General features: G+C 47.6%; 1 protein-coding gene across 2 annotated transcripts in view; it reads right to left on the reverse strand.

The window, feature by feature from the left end:
* Positions 1-12,783: 12,783 nt before the first annotated feature.
* The window catches only part of LOC140908429 (interferon-induced very large GTPase 1), a 35,794-nt gene continuing 23,143 nt past the window's right edge, over positions 12,784-25,434 (reverse strand). For both annotated transcript variants that reach the window (XM_073335499.2, XM_073335498.2), the window contains one exon: positions 12,784-22,194. In XM_073335499.2, the coding sequence (XP_073191600.2) occupies positions 14,864-22,135 (7,272 nt within the window). In that variant the 5' untranslated portion in view covers positions 22,136-22,194 and the 3' untranslated portion in view covers positions 12,784-14,863. The remainder of the gene's footprint in view (positions 22,195-25,434) is intronic.

Here is a 25,434-nt window from a genome sequence, read left to right on the forward strand (position 1 = left end):
AGAGGCTAGGCTACTGACACATTGGCTGGGGTGGGAAGGTCCATGGTGCTTTATCTTTAGGAACACAGCACCTCTTGACAGGTTGAAAGCAGGGACGATTCTCCCAGACAGGCCTATTGGCATTAATGGGTTCCAAAGCCCACTGGGAGTCTCAGGGATCGAGGCCACCCTTTGCTCATGAAGCCTGACACCAAGCTGGTGGTGGATTCTCCATCTCTGACCATTTTAAAATCAAGATTAGATGTTTTTCTAAAAGATCTGTTCTGGTTCAACCAGGAATTAATTCAGGGCCATTCTCTGGCCTGTGCTATACGGGGCGGGGTGTGTGTGTGTCAGGCTAGATGGTCACAGTGGTTCCTTCTGGCCTTAGAATCAATATCTTTGTGACGGGTTGTCACACCCGGGGTGCAGGCTGGGAGCTATGGGGACTGCTGTGCTCCTTCATTCTCCTAGCTGGGTTGGCCCTTTTTCACACTGCTTGGCTGGAGATACAACCGGCCTCCACAGGCCCTGTTATCACCCAACCTGACAGTAGGTGGTACCACACCCCCAAACTGAGCTATCTGAGTGCAAACAGCAGACACCAGGCAATTTCCCAGCTCCCCAGGCTCACCTCCCCCTCTCCCCCCGGAGTATAAACCCAAAATTATACCGTCTTGCACTGCACAGGGATGTGTACAATGTAAGCTTATTAATAACGTTCGCCTTCCCCTCAATGTGGGAGGGATATGCAACAAGCCTGTGTTAACCAAGCTGAGATTTTCCCCAGACACTTCAGTCAAAGGTACTGTAGTTTAAATCAGGCAAAAAACAAGTTTATTAACAACAAAATGATAGATTTTAAGAGATTATAAGCGATAGCAAACAGATCAAAGCAGATAACCTAATAAACAAAACTGCAAACTAATCCTAAAATATCGGAAAGATTGGCTATGAATTAGCAATTTCTCACCCTGGCTGATGATACAAGCAATCCACCGGGTTTCCATACACAGGGTAGAAATCCTTTTAGCCTGGGGTCAGCACTTCCCTCAGTTCAGTCTTCTTTCCTCAGGTGTTCCCAGGAGCGTCCTTGTGTGGGGAATGAGGCCACTAGATGATGTCACACTTCACCTTGTATAGCTTTAACATGTAGCAGGAACCCCTTGTTCCAAAAACTGTTCCCAGCCCAGTTTGTGGAAAAATACAGGTACCCAAAATGGTCTTCAGTGTCACATGGTCTGGTCGCATGCCCTTGCTGAGTCATAGCAGCTCATACTTACTGGCTAGCTGAAACGTTACAGGAAGGCTAAATTCTCCCATAGCCCATTGTCTTTGCTGATGAGCCATGAGCACTGTCTGGCTTCCTCATTGTTGTGCCCACTGTGGGTGTTTTCCAGAGTAAGCACATTTGAAATACAGATACCTAGTTAACATACATAACTTCAGGTACAAAAATGATACATGCATACAAATAGGATAATCATATTTGGCAAATCATAACTTTTCCAATGACACCCTAGATGACTCATCTTGTACAAATTGCATCATAATTATTGTCATTAGATGCTACCGGTGTGGTGCTCTGCTCTTGTTCGATGATGATAACAGTCTGCTGCGTGTGTGCTCCCTCTGTGTGCTGCCCAGGCTCTGTGCAGATCGCTGACACAGCAGACCCCGAGAGAACCCGCAAAGACCACAGACTCTGATAAGGTACGAAGGCACCCGGCCACGTTTATTGTCCAACGAAACACAGTCTCTAGCTCATCGGATTAGATATCAATGGGTCTGCTAGTACTTATGTGCTCCCTGACAATGGACACAGCTCAGTCAGTGGTGGGACTTTCCACTGCCCCCTAGGCCAGACCAAGACACCGCCCCAGGGCTGTATTCTTATACACAGGTACAAACAAGTTACACATCACTCCTGACGTATCGAGGGGCAACCCCTCTACGTAACAAGGTGCCGCCTCTCTCCTGGTTCGAACAAAACAACTCTATCCATCTTTTGCCCCTGTCTTTAGGATGGGTCCACCTGTTCCTTGTTATCTGTGTGGAATGTACAGTGTTCTGGTACCGTTTAGGTTTGTGTACTTTTGCAACATCAGCCCTTTCCTTGCCAGCTTCTGTGAGCAGGGCCTGCCTCTGGCTCACAGCTTAACTTTGCTTTATGCTAGCAAAGTCTTGACTTTACTTTTAGCTCAGGCCTTAGGCCTCATACTGGGCCTCTGATACAAGGGTTTATGTTTCAGGGCCTCATCTAACTACAATTATATCATAATCATATCATAATTATACCCCTATAATGAATATGGGGTGTACTGTCACAATATTAACCCAATAACTTGTGTTTGATATAAGAATGAATGGCAGGGCAGGGGCAGGATCAACGTTATGACTTTGCCAATGTGCCAGTTAGATTTAAAGCTGAAATTTAACAAACTAGCTTTGCCAGTGGGGTCAGTGGTATAGCCAATATTGGAATGGAATTTAATTAGGGTAACCCCTCTATATTGAGGCCAGGGAGAACTAGCTATTAACCTGAATACCGGGTTCTTTCCAGGTCTACTTGTACCTTGAACGGCACTTTCCAAAACACTCAGTTCTTAACCAGTCAACAAATGTATTAATTCACAAAGGCCCACAGAGGTCTCTAATCTGCAGCATTATAGAGCAAGTGCAGAGTTCAGAGGCGCAAGGTGGGTACTCAATACAAGACTGTCTTGTAAGCGACTGACACAGACAGGATTGAGGCCGAGCAGTTACACCACAGAGCAACAGGAATCACCAAAGTTTCTCATTACATTTATTCATCACCAGTTACCAGTGCTTTAGGATGTCCAGTGCACTTATCGTGCTTTAGGTCAGTCTCCAAGGAGTCGGGATGCTCTTGTCTTAGCCTGGAAGCTCTTTGGGGCAGGGGCTGTCTTTCTTTTGTGCTTGTACAGCTCCTGGCACCATGGGGTCCTGGCCCATGACTGGGGCTCCCAAGCGCTGAGAGAATTCAGGCAGGTGATTAATCCGAACGCACAGGTGTGAATGTGGTCCCGGCTCTTTCCAGTCTTTGATCTGAAAGGGACTTGGTTAAAACACCAAAAGCAAGTGTTGAACATTATGGTGTGATGTTCTCTTAGGCCAGCTACGTAGCCTTACAAAGGAGAAACATGCACACAGCGTTGCTCTGTTAAAAAGCAGCGTATGGTTACTTCTGGCCTCGCTAGCCAAAGTGCAGCCTCCACAAGGGACCTTCCAGTTACTTCTGTTAAAGAATACGAGGAGAAATACAGTCACTTACATAAAACTCACCACAGTAACCCGGGGAGAGGGCAGAGCCTTTCATGCAGCGGGGTCAAGTATCCAGCAGCCCGTCTCATTCCACAGCCTTTTTGTGGGTTCAGCCGAACTCAGGATACCACCTGGAGACCTCAGGTTTTAGGGTTTGCTGTAGGACTCCTGTCAAATGGGCTCAGATTTCAGAACTCTGTTTCTCTGCCACTTCTGTTAATGCCCAGTAGATGGCAGCAATGTGTAAAAAATGTCTCTGATTCATTCTCACTGCAGGTTTCAGAGTAACAGCCGTGTTAGTCTGTATTCGCAAAAAGAAAAGGAGTACTTGTGGCACCTTAGAGACTAACCAATTTATTAGAGCATGAGCTTTCGTGAGCTACAGCTCACTTCATCAGATGCATCTCACTGCATTCTCACTGCAGAGACTATTGCATGGGGGGCTATTTGAATCATACGATAAATAGCTTTATACCCTGGGGGCCCATTAGGCCTGACACAAGTTCTCCCCAGGACACACAGTTCCTTGCCTGAAGCCCCTTATGTGGAGTGTGTTACAGTCTCCCTTGAAGTACCCCAAAGCTTCTGCCTGCTTCTGCTGTAATACAGAGCCCAACGGAGACCATTCAAAGGCCACACTCTATATTTATGCCAGGGATTGAGAGGGGAGGGACGCAGGCTGCAGTCACACATTTATTTCTTAGCTAGTTTAGTTGGCTCCTGATGAGCTGCCTCATTGCAACGTCATAAAGGATACCCAATTCCAACAGAAGAAAACCATGTGGGCCCTCAGGGCTCAGTGATCAGGGGAGGCAAATATCCAGAGAGGGTCTGTTGGGGGAAAGGCTGCCCAGGCTGGTGGCGGGGGGTGGGGGGATGAAGATCAGCCAGTGACATGTGGTGGCCAGCAAGCAACAAATGATTTAGATTTTCTCTTCTGGGTTGAAATTAATAATTAGCCCAGCTGCAGGTGAAGGCCCTTCATTACCTAGAGTGTCTCCTGGCTTAGTGACCCGATTTCCTTTCAGAATCTGCAGCCAGTGGTCAGGACTCCAGGACTTACCCTCTCCTGGACACTCTATGTTGGTTCATTTTTAGCCTGGCTGTAAAGTACGCACTGAGACCAGCTTAGCTCTGTTCCTACAGGCTCAGAGAGGGTGTCCCAGATCCACGTGGTGCAGGCAGATGTAACACGCTGTAGGGCTACAAGCCAGCTCCTGCCATGCTAAAGCTACAGGCCCCTGCCAGCTGGGTTAATGCAGCTCTCCTTTGCTTGGTGGAGAAACCAGTGAGGGCTTCTCCTAATATCTTTCATGCATGTGTGTCTCCTCCTCCATGCATCCCTTGCTCATGGGAGTGAGGCCCACCTGCTCTGAAGGACAGGGTCTGAATCCCAGCTCTCTCCGCACAGCCCACAGAAGCTGAGAAAGCAGGAAACTAGCTGCACCACAATCCAAGCTGTCTCCAGAGGTGATAAAAACAGTGATTTGGGGTGAAGGCTCTGGCGTAGGGGCTCAGGAGACCTGGGTTCTGTTCCTGGTTCTGCCACAGTTTTCCTGTGCCTCAGTTTGCCTATCACTATAAAGGGGATAATACTTCCCTACCTCATCGTCTGTGCAATCTTTTTGATATAGCACACTCAGATACGTCAGCAATGAGTGCCATAGAAAGTATAAATGAGTCCCTCCCCCTGCAAACCCTGACCTGCCTGGATTTTCCCCTTTATGTAGCAGATTTAACAAGCTTAAACCCGGCTCAGTGGGAGATTTTTGCTTGAATGTATTGAAGTCTAAGCCCTGGGGAAAGATACCCTAGAGAGCAGGGAGCTCACTATGGACACCTGTTGGTGAACAGGGAGAAGTGCCAGCCCAGAACCCCAGGTTGACAGAAGCTCCCTGAGGGATGGAGGTCTTTGCTGCCATCTGCTGCTGAGCAGGAGGAAAAGACTGAATGGGCTGGGCCTCATTTGCATTTCAGATGTGTGACAGTTTGGGGCATTTTGGTCAATATGCAGGTAAGTTTAGAGTTCAGGGGTGATCAAACATCATTACCTTGTCAGGTAACAAAAGGGCAAGAGAACTGCACCAAATATGCCTGGGGTGTGGGGTCACCCTAACCATACCCCACTCTGGTATAGTTGGGCAGCAGAGTGTGGAATTAAAAACAAATGAAAGAAAAAGAGTGTTTGTTTTTTTCTCAGGAGAGTGCATCCCTGGTGGTAGGGGTTCTGCTCTATATGCCACTGATTTCTCTGAAGATTTTGTAAAGCGATGTCTTTGTGTAAGCCCCAGAAGCTAGCAGATTAGGTGAGGGTCTCCTGCCCAGTACTATAACTTGTAATCAGCTGGGTCAGGTGGAAGAGCTCCCCACACCAGCCCAGGCAGCACTTCCCTTAGGGGCTGGAGATTGACTTGCCCAAACTCAAGACTTTGCTAACCCTGGATGATAAACAGTGAGTGGGGGTGCAGCAGAGGAGGGAGGTGGCTATTTCAGAAACAAATTGTTTTACTGGACACTCACTGATAGGATGAGGACTGAGTTTGACTAGTGACAAGATAACTTCGTGGGGGGATCTGACTTATTGGTATGTACAGATATTATTTATTTATTATAGCTGGCTTACTCAAGTTTATTCTGCGTCCCCTTTTCTCTCAGTAACGTTCTTTGTTTTGTGGCCTTGGTGCGTGAGAGGGGGTAGCATTGCCTATCTAGGGTGCCCAGAGGGGTATTTAATTTTCCCAGGCTTCTGGGTAGAGGCTCAAGCCAGTGTTAATTATTTAGAAGGAACCCCATGATATCCAGCCTTGGCCCTGTTTCTTGATGCCAAAACCTGGCTGAGGGGATACATAAGAAAACTCCATTCTGCACCTAAAGGGAAATGCTTCGGGGGGGATAAGCTGGCTCAGAAGCTGTGTCCCACAAAGGGATTAGTTTTGGTCCACTCCTATCTTGCCTCTGTTTGACTAAGGATGCGCTGGCTAACCAGGCCGTGGTTTGGGGCACTGGAAGTGCATTTGCTGTTAGGCCTCTTGCGGCTTGTGTTCACTAGGAAACAGATGCATTTTAAAAACTTGAGGCCAACTCATGTAAAAAATCCTAGTATAGATGAGGCAAGATGTAGTTTTAACGTGTGTAAGTGGGAGAATGGTCCCACTATTATGGGGAATCTTCCTGGCTTCTGTATGTCGGTGGAATCAGATAATGAAAGGATCTGAGTCCTCGCTCCAGCTACCTTTACCCACAGGCTTCCCTGACCTCAAGGACTCTCCTTCTGCTTTCCCATGCAGCAGAGTCCTCATAACCCTGACAAGGCTGGGCCCAAAATTCCTTAACACAGTCTTGTCATGGTCAATTAGGACAGGGACTAGAGCGGCCCCACTCCAGGGTACTCTCTCTGCACCGGCTGCTTCCTTGACCCACTGATCTCTACATTAAGTTCAAGCCAAATACAATTTATTAGACAGCAACTATAAGAAAAATAAGGGAAAAACGGAAGAGGGTTAAAGGAAACAAGTAGTCCTGCCCTGCGGGCTCGGGGGCACCAAAAATGGCTGTCACTGGGGCATAAGGAAAGTTCACAGTCTGTTCCTCACACATCCCAGCCTCCCTTCCAGGCCCTGGTTGGACTGCGGTGACGCTGCATGTCAGACACTGCTCTGGCGGCCACATGCCCTCAGGCTCTAGGTGTCAGGACCCTTCTCCCCAGCATCCGCCCTCCGAGTCCGGCCTGCAAGTTCTCTTGTCTGGTGACATTTCCTTGCACCAGGCCCTCTGCTGAGGGCCCCCCTTGGTCTCCCCAGCTGCTCACCGCACTTGGCTGCAGTGTTACTTGTGGGACGGCGGGCACCAGCTCTAGTCCCACAGCTCCCTCCTTTAGCTCACCCCTGGCTCTAGGGTTGCCAACTTTCTAATAGCAGAAAACTGAACACCCCTGTCCCGTCCCTTCTCCGAGGCCCTGCCCCTGCCCCCTTCCACCATTGCTCGTTCTCATAGAATCATAGAATCATAGAATATCAGGGTTGGAAGGGACCGCAGAAGGTCATCTAGTCCAACCCCCTGCTCAAAGCAGGACCAATTCCCAGTTAAATCATCCCAGCCAGGGCTTTGTCAAGCCTGACCTTAAAAACCTCTAAGGAAGGAGATTCTACCACCTCCCTAGGTAACGCATTCCTGTGTTTCACCACCCTCTTAGTGAAAAAGTTTTTCCTAATATCCAATCTAAACCTCCCCCACTGCAACTTGAGACCATTACTCCTCGTTCTGTCATCTGCTACCATTGAGAACAGTCTAGAGCCATCCTCTTTGGAACCCCCTTTCAGGTAGTTGAAAGCAGCTATCAAATCCCCCCTCATTCTTCTCTTCTGCAGGCTAAACAATCCCAGCTCCCTCAGCCTCTCCTCATAACTCATGTGTTCCAGTCCTCTAATCATTTTTGTTGCCCTTCGCTGGACTCTCTCCAATTTATCCACATCCTTCTTGAAGTGTGGGGCCCAAAACTGGACACAGTACTCCAGATGAGGCCTCACCAATGTCGAATAGAGGGGAACGATCATGTCCCTCGATCTGCTCGCTATGCCCCTACTTATACATCCCAAAATGCCATTGGCCTTCTTGGCAACAAGGGCACACTGCTGACTCATATCCAGCTTCTCGTCCACTGTCACCCCTAGGTCCTTTTCCGCAGAACTGCTGCCTAGCCATTCGGTCCCTAGTCTGTAGCTGTGCATTGGGTTCTTCCATCCTAAGTGCAGGACCCTGCACTTATCCTTATTGAACCTCATCAGATTCCTTTTGGCCCAATCTTCCAATTGGTCTAGGTCCTTCTGTATCCTATCCCTCCCCTCCAGCGTATCTACCACTCCTCCCAGTTTAGTATCATCCGCAAATTTGCTGAGAGTGCAATCCACACCATCCTCCAGATCATTTATGAAGATATTGAATAAAACCGGCACCAGGACCGACCCTTGGGGTACTCCACTTGATACCGGCTGCCAACTAGACATGGAGCCATTGATCACTACCCGTTGAGCCCGACAATCTAGCCAGCTTTCTACCCACCTTATAGTGCATTCATCCAGTCCATACTTCCTTAACTTGCTGACAAGAATACTATGGGAGACCGTGTCAAAAGCTTTGCTAAAGTCAAGAAACAATACATCCACTGCTTTCCCTTCATCCACAGAACCAGTAATCTCATCATAAAAGGCGATTAGATTAGTCAGGCATGACCTTCCCGTGGTGAATCCATGCTGGCTGTTCCTGATCACTTTCCTCTCATGCAAGTGCTTCAGGATTGATTCTTTGAGGACCTGCTCCATGATTTTTCCAGGGACTGAGGTGAGGCTGACTGGCCTGTAGTTCCCAGGATCCTCCTTCTTCCCTTTTTTAAAGATTGGCACTACATTAGCCTTTTTCCAGTCATCCGGGACTTCCCCGGTTTGCCACGAGTTTTCAAAGATAATGGCCAATGGCTCTGCAATCACAGCCACCAATTCCTTCAGCACTCTCGGATGCAACTCGTCCGGCCCCATGGACTTGTGCACGTCCAGCTTTTCTAAATAGTCCCTAACCACCTCTATCTCCACAGAGGGCTGGCCATCTCTTCCCCATTTTGTGATGCCCAGTCTCCCCCACTCTCACTCACTTTCACCAGGCTGGGGCAGGGGGTTGAGGTGCGGGAGGAGGATGAGGACTCCCGCTGGGGGTGCGGGCTCTGGGGTGGGGCCAGAGATGAGGGGTTTGGGGTGCACGAGTGGGCTCAGGGCTGGGGCGGAGGGTTGAGGTGCGGGAGGCGGATGAGGACTCCGGCTGGGGGTGCGGGCTCTGGAGTGGGGCCAGCGATGTGGGGTTTGGGGTGCAGGAGGGGGCTTAGGGCTGGGGCAAGGAGTTGGGGTGCGGGAGGAGGATGAGGACTCCGGCTGGGGGTGCCGGCTTTGGGGTAAGGCCAGCAATGAGGGGTTTGGGGTGCAGGAGGGGGCTCAGGGCTGGGGCAAGGAGTTGGGGTGCGGGAGGAGGATGAGGACTCCGGCTGGGGGTGCGGGCTCTGGGGTGGGGCCAGGGATGAGGGGTTTGGGGTGCAGGAGGGGGCTCAGGGCTGGGGCAAGGAGTTGGGGTGCGGGAGGAGGATGAGGACTCCGGCTGGGGGTGCCGGCTCTGGGGTGAGGCCAGCAATGAGGGGTTTGGGGTGCAGGAGGGGGCTCAGGGCTGGAGCAGAGGGTTGAGGTGCGGGAGGAGGATGAGGACTCCGGCTGGGGGTGCAGGCTCTGGGGTGGGGCCAGCGATGTGGGGTTTGGGGTGCAGGAGGGGGCTCAGGGCTGGAGCAGAGGGTTGCGGTGCGGGAGGAGGATGAGGACTCTGGCTGGGGGTGCGGGCTCTGGGGTGGGGCCAGGGATGAGGGGTTTGGGGTGCAGGAGGGGGCTCAGGGCTGGGGCGGAGGGTTGAGGTGCGGGAGGAGGATGAGGACTCTGGCTGGGGGTGCGGGCTCTGGGGTGGGGCCAGCGATGTGGGGTTTGGGGTGCAGGACGGGACTCTGGGCTGGGGCAGAGTGCTGGGGTGCGGGTGAGGGGTCCCGGTGGCACTTCCTGCAGCTCCCGGTAAGCGGCTGCCAGGTCCTTGCAGCCCCGAGGCCCATGGGTGGCCAGGGAGGCTCCGTGCCCCCACAGCCTGGCACTTTTCAGACACCTCAAGGCTCACGCCTGAACCGTGGGATGCCCTCGTTGGAAGACAGGCTGCCCGGCTCCCCCCCACATCCCTTCCTGCCCCACATGTTCCCCAGAAACGCTCCCCCCTGCACTCTCCCTTTTGCTGGGCTGGTGGCAGCCAGGGCTGGGCAGCAGGAGTACGCAGGAAGCAGCCGGAGCTGGCAGATGGACAGTCGGCCCAGCAGCGGGGCCGGGGTGGGGTGCTTGTGGCCTGGCTGAGGGGAGAGAGGGGCCGGCTGGGGTTACGGGGCAGGGCTGGGAGAGCGAGGGAGGCAGAGGGAGCTGAGCAGGGGGCTGGGCGGGGCTGGGGTTGGGGAGAATAGAGAACAAGAAGCTGGAGGGGAGAGCAGGGGGCTTTAGGGGTGGGGAGGTGCAGAGAGGAGGTGGGGAAGCAGGGGGTTTGGGGCTGGGGAGAGAGAGGAGGTTGCAGGGATCAGGGGGCTTTGAAGGGGAGGGTGGAGGTGCCTGAGGGCAGGAGTTGCTCAGGGCCAGTGGGTGCCTGGGGCAGACGGCTAATCCCGTTAGGATCCCTTGATGAGGGGGCAGGGCTAACTCATTGTGAACAGGGGGTTAAAAAGTCCACTTGTGAAGTGACCGGGGGGCCAGCAACCAGGGGAGTTTTGCAAGGGAATTTCAAGCGGGAGCGGGAGCCAGCTATTCCTAATAAACATTGTCTGAATTTATGCCAATAACTGCTCCCCCCCAGTAAAACACACACACACACAAAGACCAAACAAACAAAACACCAGCAAGAGTAACACGAATTCTGGCAGAAGTCCAGCAGCAAAGTTGGGGGGGGTGTGTGTGTGGTGGGGGGGAATCCAGTTCATTGCACCCCATGCAGCGTGTGTGATTACCTGCCCTGTGAGGTTCAGTGCAAGCCACTCCTGGCCCTCAGAAACCAGCTACAGGCTCTGGAGAGCAGAGGGGCTGAACTGGAGGAGGGAAGGGAGCCAGTGAGCAGGGGTGGAGGGTGGAGCTTCCCCTTGGGGAGCCTGGCCCCCTGCCCTGCCTCCTTCCGGCTGAGGACATGCCTCCGCTTGCCGCTCTCAGTGGAGGCCTGAGAGCTTGGCTCCTCTCTCCCATGGCCCTGGCTGGGGTGGGGGGTCGGGGCTGAGAGCTTGGCTGGGGCCACGGGGGCAGGAGGGAGGGGCTGAGAGCTCGGCCCCAGCCAGAGTCAGGCTCTCAGCCTCGACCGGGACTGCGGCAGAGCTCTTGGCCCTGGCTGGAGCTCCGAGTCTGGAGCCCCTCCCCAGTTCTACCCCTTCCACCTGTGGCCCCAGCCATTGCCCCACCCCACCCCATTCCTTCCCTTCCCCTGCAGTGCCACCCCTATTCCACCCATGGACCTGTCCCCGTTCTGCCCCTTCCCCTATGGCCCCCACTCCGCCTCTTCTCCCCCGAGCCCCCTTCCCCTGCTAGCTCCTTCACCTCCCCCAGCCCCCGCTGCGGCCCCGAGACCGGACAAGCTGGAGCCTTGGCAGGGAGTGAGAGCTCCTCCACCCCCAGGGCTGTGGCAGGAGGAGCTTTTTCTGGGGGCCCCAAATCTGCTGCTGCCTCCCCACCCCCGGCCACGCAAGGTTTACCAGCCTACATTACATGCCGCCAATGATTGTACATAGAGGAGACTTTCCAGGGTATACCACAGTGGTCCGACCCCCGGTCTGACAGCCTCTGTGCTGTTGAGGAGGATGAACGTTTTGGGGAAGGAGAACATCACGTTGGAGCAGAGGGAAATGATCCCATAGTTTGGACCCTCCTTCCAGGTGATGACATGGTAGCCTCACACTGAGGATACTGTCTGTGAGAGGGGGCCCATGTTATTAGGAAGAGATAATAATAGTAGTGGGGGCTTCAGTGATTAAAAATATAGATAGTTTGGTTTGTGATGACCAGGAGAACTACATCTGAACATATATAAAATAAGCTTTCAAATGATACATGATGTGGGTGTGTGTTTGGTGGGAACATTAAACTCCAAAACTATGGCCCTTTTTGGAGAGTTGCTGCACACCTATTTTAGGAGGTGGGGCATTTCTCTCCTGTAGTCCTTTAAATTACATGTAGTGACTTGGGACATTACAGACCCAGGACTACTATTACCAGTAAGGTTGTGAAAATAACTGGATGCATTTTCCAGAGATATGTCACCTGATATGGTGAGTCATGCACAGGGCCGTAGGTGTAGCTGAGCATCCAGAGCCCCCTTGGAAATACGGCCATGTGTGCCAAATACTGCCAGGGTGCATTAGAGTCTTCACACTTTACAAGGGTCAAACTCCTATTAACCGCAGCCTCCCAGCCATTGATTTCAATGCGCGCTGCAGGTGCGCCTCATCTCTCAGAATTTGGCCATTCCATGCAAGCCGGCTGCCTTTGCTTGGTGTTCAGATAGATTTGATGGGAATCGGTACGATGGGTGACCAAGTTAGGGGCTGTCTTGGGATCTAGCAACTGAGATCCGATGGGTCATGAGTGTAAGCCTCCTACTATCTAGCGGTCAGTAGCTCTGAAGAGCAGTTTGGATATTTTATTTGTAATTAAATGGAAAAGTGAGTTTGAGGTCTAGGATTTTGATAAGGTCTGTTTGATAGAAACCTGTTTTATTTCAAGGATGTAATTTTTATGGAGAATGAAGAAAACGTATGAGACAGAAATGTAGTGATAGTCTTTCTAGCTAAACACAGCTTTTCATATTTCCGTTTTTTTCTGTCTATCTTGTAAGCATGTGGTTGAGAAGTTGTATAGACTGACTACGTAGCCCTAATAAATGATGACACGGTATCATTTTTTCACATTGATAATGTTTAATTGAGCATCATGCGTATGTTTTAACAATTAACACAGGTTCTTTCCCAAAATGAGCTATGCAGAAGTTTCTCCCAGAAGCTCCTCTCTTTCATTCAGGGATTGATGTGATCTGCAGTAGAGCTGCCTAGGTTCAATTATAACCTTACAAAGACACCAAATAATTGTACTACACAAAATTACTAAACAGCACAAGCCTGTTGAAATAAGCAACCCATGTACCCCAAGCTGCAGGGCTAATGAACACATTTCATACTTACAATCTAAAAGTTAGGATTACAGGGATGAAGAATCAGTTAGCGGAGCACCTCAGAAGGCCACAGATCCAGCTGATACAAGTTCAAGAGTCCAAGAGAACCCAAAACAGGGCAATAAACAGGATCTTTTATATTCCACCTTTTGTGACTTGTTGGATATATAACTATATTGACCACCTTCCTTGACCATAATAAGATAAGATTGATACCCGCCTATTATCCATATGTGGCCTTTTGGGTTTTCATAACTACAACTTAATCATTAATATTAATAAGCTACCTCATTCATTTCTTAATAATCTCGTAATAATTCCAATACATAAATGCAGTCCAACTTCCTAGTTACTGCACAGCAACCAGGTTGCTAATGCTCCCCAAAACTCCCTGCCATGTACTGGCCCTTTCATGATCATTTGTTTAACTTCCCAGAATGAGAGGGCAGAATTTGTGTTTTGCGGTTCTCATTTAATCTAAAATTCCACCTTTAACATAACTACTGCCACAAGGCCTCACACCAATACAACAGGCCTGTAAGCATAGCAAGCTTAATAAACCGGTCAGTTATGTTCACCTACTTGCCCCAATGCACATTCCAAGCCAATAAGCAATATATACCCATCGATTTTGTACCGCTATAACGTCATTCTGCCTATAGCAAAGCAAAAAGTCACTCACAAGATGTGGCAGGGTCATAGGTCAACAAATAGACACACACACTTTCTGCTAACTGCAGCTATTACAAGTTTAGATAAACAAGACTCCCATACTTCAATGATGAAAAACTGGAATTTAATGTTAAAGTAAATGGTTCTTGCATACAAAGTACTTCTCTATCCAGATATACAGAACAAGGAGCAATGGTCTCAAGTTGCAGTGGGGGAGGTCTAGGTTGGATATTAGGAAACACTATTTCACTAGGAGGGTGGTGAAGCACTGGAATGGGTTCCCTAGGGAGGTGGTGGAATCTCCATCCTTAGAGGTTTTAAGGCCTGGCTTGCCAAAGCCTTGGCTGGGATGATTTAGTTGGGCTTTGAGCAGGGGATTGGACTAGATGACCTCCTGAGGTCTCTTCCAACCCTAATCTTCTATGATTCTATGATACCAGAATATTATAAATTTAAAAAAAAACTGTTGACCATAATGTAACTGTACCCAGATTGTGCATGTAAAATCAAACATGGCAGTGTACATTAAATACTTCTGCACTTTAGTTAGCTCTCATGCTGTCTGGGCATGATGGAGCCCACCAAATGTGTTATGCGCCTCTATGATGTTCTGTCGTGAACCAAATCTGGCACATTCTGAAGTAGGCTGCCCATAATGGACAGGTATCTGATGCCATCCCACCATTGTGTTTTAGGTCTTCCAGGTTTTTTTTTTAATATCCTGCTTTCGTTGGGTTAAAGTCAAAGATAATTCTCACAGGGAAATTGGCATCAGATCATAACCTTTTATAAAAATGGTATTTACTAATGCGTTTCTTTGCTCTTCATCTGGCTATTTCTTGCTGAGCGAGTTAATCTTTCATAATATGCTCACACCAGGGAATTTTTTTCTTTATACGCTAACACACAGGCAGGTGAATTATATCACTGTAGTTAGGAAAGCTACAGGGCTCTGACGTTATAATGAGGCAACTTCACTACTGTACACTGATATGAATAGTCTTATATTTCTCTGAGTTCTATGAGAGATTAAATATAGTTTACCTTGGATGATTATCTTCCTAAATCAAAATACAAGAATAATATTTGAAAATACAGTTGTTTCATACACTTTCAAATTAGAACAACGAATTTGCTATCAGGCTTAGAATCTTTCATTCTGACTAACTTAGAACTCCTTTTCCAGCTCAGAGAGGACATCCTTTTTCGTAATTTGTTTCCACTGAGAAGGGATCTCCCCTTTGCCTTCAAATTTCCCACTGTGCCAACTCTCTAGCTCTGCCCTGAAATGACACACAAACCATTTCCAGTAAGGCTGCACAGAGGTGTCAGGTGTGATGCTCCATTTGGAATAACAAGGTCCTGCATCCCGATAATTCTTGTATGGAATTTTACGGTCTTCATCCAGCACTAATGAGCAATTACTTGCGACAAGACTTGAACAAATGTCAGTAACTAGATGATTTGTTTTATGCCACTGAATGCCAGTTGTAGCTTGAGGACGATGGAAAGAAAGACTGTGATCTCCATCATGGTTCAATATGGTATTTGTGCAAAGAGCGTTGCAAAAGGGACACGGCTCCCAGCACCCACAGAGCTGTTCAGCTAATATTTTGTGTGGTTTTCTTTGAAATGGTTCCATGTCAATGACAGCAAAGTCTTTTTTCAGATTTTCTAGCACAGGATCCAATGCTTTACTCATTGCTTCCTTAAGAAATTCTACATCTGTCGTCTCCTGATGTTCAATGCTTTTCAGATCACTTCTGGGAAGGTCTAAGACATCTCCCAGTCTTCTGCAAAATTCATCTAACCATAAGGATACATTGCCACTTCTGTCTTTGACAACTTTAGTTGAGTCACGAATAGCTGCATGAACAAGATTCTGGAAATGATCAAGGGAAATATCCAAGAAATCCTTCAATCTTTGATCTTTCTTGTCTAAACAATAATCATCAACACACTTCTTGATAAAGTTCTCAAAAAAGTCCTTTGGGAAATGAATGTACTGCCTGTATTTCTCAAAGTTTTCCTCCTCTGCCAGGGATTTCAGAATGTAGATTTCTAGTTTGAATCTATTGGCATTGAGGGCAGGATGGTTAGACCGCATCTCACTGGCTACATTAATGGCAGTCTTGTCATAGACTGCCTGGCGGACAGCTTTAGAAAGCTTGGTGCATAAGAAATCAGCAAATGTTGTGATGGATGTGGCTCCTTGACAGGAAATCTGAAAACATTTAAAGAAATCTTCTCTTTTACTTTCCAGATAGATGGTTGGATCATTTGCTTTTTTAAATGCTGTGTGCATGTTTTTAAATCTTTCTGCTGCCATTTTACACAGATACAAGGATAAATCTATCTTGTAGTCATCATTAAATGTGTATTTTGATTCATTGGGTGCAGATGGTTCTGTACCTCGCCTTACTTCCTGCAATATTTCATGAATGTAACTTCGATTGTAATCCATTTTCTGCTGCTCTTTCTTGTCAATGTTTGCTATGACAGCCTGAATGATGCCATCAGTAACTTGCTGAATGTTGCTTTTGTCGCATTCATCTAAACTGTGGCTGAAAAGGAACATTTTTTTCTTCATGCTGATATGTTTAGAAAAATCAACAGAAAACGTATTCTTTTTTGGGAAATTCTTAATTTTTCCTAATAAATTAGTCTGTTTAAAATGCTCTAGAAGGATATTTTCTACATCAACATTAATATCAGACTCTTCAGCCTGTGGAGCATTTGAAGCCACTTCAGTCACCCACTCGATCCACAACAAGTTAAAGTTCGCTCTCAGTTCTGCTTCACCTAGTTCCTGGCCTTTTAAAGACAGAGCCAACTCTTTGCTTCTTTTCAGAAGCTCATTTTCATATTCTGACTTCTTTTCATCCAGTTTGCTTTGGTTCCTCTTTAGTTCAATAAGTTCTTCAGACTTCCTCTTAGTTTCAACAATGAGTGACTCTTTCAGATCTCTCAGTTTCAGTTCAATACTTCCTTTCCACTGAATCAACATTTCAGAGTCTTTGTCTTCACTGAAATACTTTTCTAGACCCTTCATTATGACACCATAATTTCCTTGAATTTGCTCTTCAAGGTTTCCTTTGGTGACTGAGTGCACTTCTCCATTCCTAATTCGATTCGTAAGTTTCATTTGCAAATCTAGTACGTGACTTCTCAACTGCCAGGTCCATTGGCTAAACATTATTTCTAGCTTCTTGTACGTTGCAATCTCCAGTGTATTCTTGAAGCTGAAAATAAAATTTTCATTTAACAAAGCATTCCACAGATCACTAATGCGGACTTTTAAACCTGACAGCCTTAAAACACTGCCCTGAGATTCTTTTTTGGCAGCCAAGAGAATCTTGCTTTTTAGTTCCTGCACATTTTTGCTGTAGCTGGGGTTTGGAGGTGCCATTGGTGGGTTCCCTTCCCAGAGGTGAGCAAAGTAATGAATGTGGGTGTTCACATCAAATCGGATAACGTCACTAAAGCAAGTTACATCACAGAACTCTTGCTGAGCTGCTGTAACAGTCATTTCATCTAGTTTTTCCTGGAAGCGTCTTTGTCCTTCCATATTCTGTTCTTTTGCAGTTATTTCTCCAACATTCTGGTGCACAAACAAACAACTTGGGGAGAGCTTTACTTGCTTCATTCTCAGAAATGCCTGGACAGCGATCTGCAGGACATCTTGCATTTCTGAAGGGTTTTCACCAAAAATATTTATCACAGTCATATTACCAATACCAATAACGAAGGTGGCTAGCTCGTTATCATGATTAAATGACTGTTTATTAGCCATCTCCATAGCCCGGAGCCCTTCTGTATCAATGACTAGTATATAACTAAAGTTCAAATCCTGTTTGAGGTTCTCCTCCACTTTAATCAGTTGCATGAATGCTCCTCTGGTGCATCTCCCTGAACTGACACTAAACTGAAGACCAAACATGGCATTTAGCAATGTTGACTTTCCAGTGCTCTGGGTGCCAAGCACTGAAAGAACAAACACTTTTTCGTCTCCTAACTTCTCAATTAATTTGTCCAAAACTGCTCCAACCCATTTTAATGGCACATATGACGCATCACCATCCATCAGCTCAATGGGATACCCTGAAACCATCAGGTCAGCTGCAATTTGAGGTAGTGCAAGAAAACATTCATCCTGTTGTTTCATTGAATCCAGAGCCTCATAAATCTGAGCTACCTCTCTCAAAATGTGTTCAAGGCCAATTGTAGAATCAATTATCGTATTTGAGAGTGTTTCTAATTTATTTAGCAAAGCATTTTTCAAGTAATCATTTTCTCCTTTTTTCTTTAGTTCCAGGACTTGAGACCACAATCTGTGGTATTCTTGGTGAAGTTCTGTAAGGCAGTCAGAGGACAAGTCATCCATAAATACTTTCATCCACTGCAGGAAATATTTTTTGGTGGCTTCTGGATGTGACTGGAGAAATTCAAGCACTGACTTCATTAGATCATTGAGAGGGAATGCTTTTTTTAACTGATTGCTTCGTATTTTATGCTTGTCTGACTCAACTTGGCCCCGGTGCTGCTCAATGCTTCTGTTTCTTTTCTCCTGCAAGCGGGTAAGTTCCTTGTCCTTTTGACACCACTTTTGCCACAATTCTCCTTGCAGAGGCAACAGTTTTGACTTTATCTCATATAAATTAGTCTTGTTCAAGAGCGTCATCAGAACCCGTGCCTTTGTCTTGGCTTTCGTGCACTCTTCTTCATCTTCATCAATGACAAAACCTTGCTGGCGAGCAATATTTGTACTGTTCTCAAGACTGCAAGTTATGTTTGAACCTGCTAGTAAATCCTTGATTGTTGTCATCAGTTCATCTATTAACTCTGCTTCATTTCTGTTTTTGATGGCTATTTTTATGTTCTGTCTGGATTTGCCAGCAACAACGTTCTCTTTTTCAGCAAAAAGACAGATCAAAGGTTTTTGAGATTTCCAGAGGTCATGTATAATTTTCATGCCTCTCTTATCATTTTGATCAACATTTGATATGAGAACCACATTAACAGAAGAAATTTCCTGTAAAAATTTGACCTGCTGTTCATGCTGCCTTGCATCTCCATGCAGATTAGTGAATGCGACGCAGTTGTCAAATCTGTCATCGTCTCTCCCACCTGGACAATACCAGAAGATTTCCACAACCCCATTCATCAGGAGACAATCTTTGCTGCTGCCTTTACAATGACGGTGGAAAAAGATGTCATGTTTGTGATTACACAGCAGAGCATTCAGGATCTGGGACTTTGAAGAAGAAGAATGACCAATCCGTATGAAGGACACCATGGGCATAGCTGCCTGATAAATCATTTTTTTATAATTTTTAAACCTAGTCTCCGTTCCTGTTTTCTCAGCACCCTTCCAGCTCTTTGTCACTTGGCTAAGGGACCAAAGAGGGAATTCTATTTGTGAAGTACAAGGATTTGGCACCAGAAGTGGGAGTGCAAACTGGCAGAAAGCGAGCTTTGTTGAAAGATATTGTCTCATGAAATCATCTGCACAATGAAAAATTGCCATCTGGATGTCCATTGGGTGTATGTGTGCCTGATCTGTAACAGATTCATTGGTTCCATGACTGATATAATTAAAAAAGTCATCAAATGTATCTGAGGATCCACTCTCATTTTCTAGGGTGGTCAGTGTATTTGTTGTTCCTTGTTTAGATTTTATGTCATCTTTGTAAACGAGGTATCTTACCCGATAGTCCACCATCAACAGCTTTTGCAAAAAGTAAAATGGCAGCTCACATTCGGTGCTGGGCTGGCTGTCATGTAAAGAGGTCTTGTAAATGACATGGAAGTCTGCTGTCCCCATTTTCTTTGGATAGCAACTTTCAAGTCCAAGTCTCTTCAGTAAATTGAGAAACTCTTGGTTTTCAATAGCTTCATACATTTTAACATTGCTAGATTTCACTTCAGGTTTTGATTTTGGTTGATTTGAAGGTTTTGTTCCTCGGCAGATGCCTTCTAATTCTTTTATTATACCCTGTTTCTTCAACTCATCATTTGTGGCTTCAAAGTCCCCATTTTTGAGGCAATTCAGGTCTGTTTCCAGTATGTCCCAATCACTGCATGCACTGTGCTTTTTAAGGACATTTGACATTTCAGTAGACAATGAGTTTCCCATTTGATGTTTCATAAAAGCTAAACGTCTGTTCTTTTCCTCTGGAGACGTGTCTTTACATTCAAATGTTACAGTCAGACCCACCAACAGCAGGAAAGCCTGAGCTCTGGAAACATCCTGAGCCCTAAGCGTCAAATATTCCTCCTGTGCTGTTTGCATTTCCTGCAATATGAAGTTAATTTCTGGGCACCCGAGGAGATACTGAAAAGTGTGACTGTCCACCCGGTATCCTGCGCTGGCTGCAATGGAGAGCAATAACAGCTCAATATCTGTCTGCTCTCTCTCCCTTAGAGCCTGCAGAAAGGAAGACAAAGCTAAGCTCACATTTAAGGTGGCCTTTACCTTTGCTACTTGCACTGCTTCTGCAGAGGACATAGGGTCATAAGTAACTTCCTGTATGTAATTCTTCATTTCCTGTAGGACTTGAGTAAAATCAGCAAATTCAGAGAGAGAGGTATTTTTTTGCTGCTTTTTTTCTTCATGAAAGATCCACTGCATAATGGAGGAAGATTTGGGGAAATTCTTAACTGAATAGACATGAGGGTCCAGAAGGCAGCGCAGTAGAGATTTGATGTATTCAGTATTTTGTGCAGGCGAATCTTTGCACAGTGAAACTGTATTTTCCAGGAAATCTTGAAGCACCTTATCCGACAGGCAAATGTTAATCCATGTACTGTAGTTCTTAGTTTTTGCAGTCAGCTTTTGTTTGAAATTGTTCAGTGTCACTAGCTGCTCTTCATCCCCAGTGACTTCCCAGGTCTTCATTTCCTCTAAGAATGATCTGGCCTCATCCACTGCACTGACTAATCCCTCTCCAAACAAAGTACCGACCCTTTGGTTAGTTAGGACTTCATAGGCATCTCTGAGGCTGCTGCTGACTTGATGAACATCACTAAAATCTTGTCTGTGACTGGACAGGACTATCTCCCACACAGGAATTAGCTGAAAGCCTCGGTCAATGACACTCCAGGTTTTGTTACTGGCCAATAGTCCAGATTTCCATGCTGTGAGTGAATCCACTCCAGGTGGGCCTCCTGTCTTAGTCACAAACATCTGAATCTCTGTTTGGATTTGTTTTCTATCTGTGCCCTGAAATGAGGCTTCAGAACCTGATTTTGATGCGGTAACACCAGCTGCAACGCCCCAACCGAAGCCACTATAGCTGCCCCCAACATAAGAGCTGAGCGCATCAGATGTTCGTTTCTTCACCTCGTCTAGCTGCTCTGCCCGGAATCCCTCAGAAGACGCTTTCCACCAGAATATCCCACCCAAGTGAAGCGGACCCTGGTTTACGTGAGACCCGAATCGGTTGAAGAATCTCCCGCCCCTGCTCTTCAGCATGTTGAGCTTGTCCGGCTCTGGGGTGTGACTCAAAAGCTGCTCGATCTCTTTTAACTCTTGCAGTGCTGCACTGGAAAGTCGAAGCTGAGCCTTGGGGAAGTAGCCTGAGGCCAGTGGGATGTAGTTGTACTTGGTGGTGCAAATGTAGGTGTGTTCTGAGCGGGATCTGTGGGTTTGTTCAGACCCTGAAGAGCTGCTGTAATCTGTGCTGGTTTCAGCACTAAACCCCCAAAATCCACCCTTGGCTGTGACGCTAATGCTGAAACCCAGCTTTTCCATGGTCCTGGTGAACGAGGACTCTGCTTCGGCAGATGAAAACTCCTTCTTCTCAAACAATGGCCCTTGCTCTGGACCAAAGAGCTTGAACCCTTCTGGGATGTCTATGAGCTGCTCTCGCTTCTCCACCATCTCTGCAAGCTTGTTGGTTTTGTAAATGCCCTGCAGGGCCAGCCCTCCTGATGCCCATCTCAAAAGGTCCTTATCAGGGAAATTCTCGCTCTGGGACACCGTCTCCTCCAGGAGGTCTAATTGTTTGTGCACATTCTCTATCACTTCCTTCAAACACTTCTCAGGTGGTGCCCAGTACTGTGGTGCTATGTCCATAACTCCCTGCAGCTCCTCCTCTTTCTTTCTTACAGCTTCCTCATGGCGGCTTCTGCCTTTCTCCTGCATTTCTTTCAATCCCTGAAGTGCCAATGTAGCCTGCTCCTGCTTCTTCTTTAGCATCTCCAAGCGCTCCCCCTGCAGCTGCTTCATTGTTGTCTTGCTCTCTGCTATGTTAAGTAGGGTTCGGAGAGCCTGCTTTTCCCATGGGTGCTCTACTTCACACTCCAGCTTTAAGTAGTCTTCATATCTTAGGTGTTTCAAAGCATGTGCGGAGGTAATCCCCAATTTGTCTTGTAGTTTGGGCAGCCAGTACTGTGTACTCAGTCGCACTTCATCGAGTCTCTGCCCCAGTTCTTCCATCTTGGTATGTGTTTCCTTCACAGGGGTGCCCTGAACTGGATCATCGTGGTTTATCTCCTCTGCAGAGACGGATTTAAACATAGAGAACATATTTCTGTCAGTTCTTCATGAAAACATTTACCCTCCATCAGATCATATCCTGAATCTTGATGTACTGAAGTATTCTGACATTTTACCAGCGCTCACCCTGGAAAAATTAAAATATTGCGATCCCTATCCTATCCCCCAAACCCAAATACACACTGCACTAATCCAAACCACTGTCTATGCACTCGCCCCATAGGACTAAGGGTGGACTGGCCATTCCTTGTCAGTAGGGTGACCAGATGTCCTGATTTTATAGGGACAGTCCCAATATTCGGGGCTTTGTCGTAGATAGGCACCTATTGCCCCCCATCCCCTGTCCTGATTTTTCACACTTGCTATCTGGTCACCCTACTCTTCAGCAAAGTCTATGGTCCTTAATTGTCTATAGTTTTGCTCTATCCACCCATGCCTGTTGTTTTATTAATTTCTCCAACATGCAATCTTTCCTTAGACTTCCATTTTCTTTTTTCTGGTTATTTTATCCCTCTTTCCTCCCTTTTTAGTGACTTTCCTTTTATTTTTTTTAAAGAATTCACTATTCTATTTTGTTAACTTCCTTTTTTAAGTAGTACTCTCTCCATCCCTCATTTGATTTTCCTATTAAGTTGTATTACACTGTACCTAGAAGCCCTAAGCAAGTTCAGGTTCCAATTGTGATAAGAGCTTGTGTGTGGAACTCAGGCACAGACAGATTAAATGATTGCCCCTTACTGAATGAGGGAGGCAACCTAGTGACAGAGGATGTGGAAAAAGCTAATGTACTCAATGCTTTTTTTGCCTCTGTTTTCACTAACAAGGTCAGCTCCCAGACTGCTGCGCTGGGCATCACAAAATGCGGAAGAGATGGCCAGCCCTCTGTGGAGATAGAGGCGGTTAGGGACTATTTAGAAAAGCTGGACGTGCACAAGTCCATGGGGCCAGACGAGTTGCATCCGAGAGTGCTGAAGGAATTGGCGGCTGTGATTGCAGAGCCACTGGCCATTATCTTTGAAAACTCGTGGCAAACCGGGGAAGTCCCGGATGACTGGAAAAAGGCTAATGTAGTGCCAATCTTTAAAAAAGGGAAGAAGGAAGATCCTGGGAACTACAGGCCAGTCAGCCTCACCTCAGTCCCTGGAAAAATCATGGAGCAGGTCCTCAAAGAATCAATCCTGAAGCACTTGCATGAGAGGAAAGTGATCAGGAACAGCCAGCATGGATTCACCAAGGGAAGGTCATGCCTGACTAATCTAATCGCCTTTTATGATGAGATTACTGGTTCTGAGGATGAAGGGAAAGCAGTGGATGTATTGTTTCTTGACTTTAGCAAAGCTTTTGACACGGTCTCCCACAGTATTCTTGTCAGCAAGTTAAGGAAGTATGGGCTGGATGAATGCACTATAAGGTGGGTAGAAAGCTGGCTAGATTGTCGGGCTCAACGGGTAGTGATCAATGGCTCCATGTCTAGTTGGCAGCCGGTATCAAGTGGAGTGCCCCAAGGGTCGGTCCTGGGGCCGGTTTTATTCAATATCTTCATAAATGATCTGGAGGATGGTGTGGATTGCACTCTCAGCAAATTTGCGGATGATACTAAACTGGGAGGAGTGGTAGATACGCTGGAGGGGAGGGATAGGATACAGAAGGACCTAGACCAATTGGAAGATTGGGCCAAAAGGAATCTGATGAGGTTCAATAAGGATAAGTGCAGGGTCCTGCACTTAGGACGGAAGAACCCAATGCACAGCTACAGACTAGGGACCGAATGGCTAGGCAGCAGTTCTGCGGAAAAGGACCCAGGGGTGACAGTGGACGAGAAGCTGGATATGAGTCAGCAGTGTGCCCTTGTTGCCAAGAAGGCCAATGGCATTTTGGGATGTATAAGTAGGGGCATAGCGAGCAGATCGAGGGACGTGATCGTTCCCCTCTATTCGACATTGGTGAGGCCTCATCTGGAGTACTGTGTCCAGTTTTGGGCCCCACACTTCAAGAAGGATGTGGATAAATTGGAGAGAGTCCAGCGAAGGGCAACAAAAATGATTAGGGGACTGGAACACATGAGTTATGAGGAGAGGCTGAGGGAGCTGGGATTGTTTAGCCTGCAGAAGAGAAGAATGAGGGGGGATTTGATAGCTGCTTTCAACTACCTGAAAGGGGGTTCCAAAGAGGATGGCTCTAGACTGTTCTCAATGGTAGCAGATGACAGAACGAGGAGTAATGGTCTCAAGTTGCAGTGGGGGAGGTTTAGATTGGATATTAGGAAAAACTTTTTCACTAAGAGGGTGGTGAAACACTGGAATGCGTTACCTAGGGAGGTGGTAGAATCTCCTTCCTTAGAGGTTTTTAAGGTCAGGCTTGACAAAGCCCTGGCTGGGATGATTTAACTGGGAATTGGTCCTGCTTTGAGCAGGGGGTTGGACTAGATGACCTTCTGGGGTCCCTTCCAACCCTGATATTCTATGATTCTATGATTCTATGATTTGCCCAAGGTCCAGAGGTGAAAGTAAGCCGGTATGGTCTGGCACGGCGTATCAGCAAGAGCCGGTACACCATCGACCGTACTGGCTTCCCCAGGTTGGTGATTTAAAGGACCTGGGGCTCCCGACAGCGGCTGGAGCCCTGGGCCCTTTAAATCGCTGCCAGAGCCCTGCTGCTGAAGCCCTGGGGTACTGGCAGCAGCCGGGAGCCCCCAGGGCTCTGGCGGGAATTTAAAGGGCCCTGGGCTCCGTTGCGGTGGTGGGAGCAGGGAGTCTCTGGTCCTTTAAATCACTGGCAGAGACCTGGGCCTCTGCCACTACCCGAGGGCTCTGGCAGCGGAGCTGGGCTGTGATTTCAAGCAGTGGTTCTCAAGGCCAGTCCGCCGCTTGTTCAGGGAAAGCCTCTGGCGCGCCGGACCAGTTTGTTTACCTGCCGCATCCACAGGCTATGCTGATCGTGGCTCCCACTGGCTGCGGTTCGCCGCTCCAGGCCAATGGGGGCTGCGGGAAGGGCAGCCAGCACGTCCCTTGGCCCGCGTCGCTTCCCGCAGCCCCCATTGGCCTGGAGCAGCAAACCCCGCCCAGTGGGAGCCACGATTGGCCGAACCTGCGGACATGGCAGGTAAACAAACCAGTCCGGCGCGCCAGGGGCTTTCCCTGAACAAGCAGGGGACTGGCTTTGAGAACCACTGATTTAAAGGGTCTGGGGATTTAAATCAAGATTTAAAGGGCCCGGGGCTCCGGCTGTGGTAGCAGCCG

Source organism: Lepidochelys kempii, chromosome 3 (assembly GCF_965140285.1).
Source record: "Lepidochelys kempii isolate rLepKem1 chromosome 3, rLepKem1.hap1, whole genome shotgun sequence".
Taxonomy (NCBI): Eukaryota; Metazoa; Chordata; order Testudines; family Cheloniidae; genus Lepidochelys; species Lepidochelys kempii.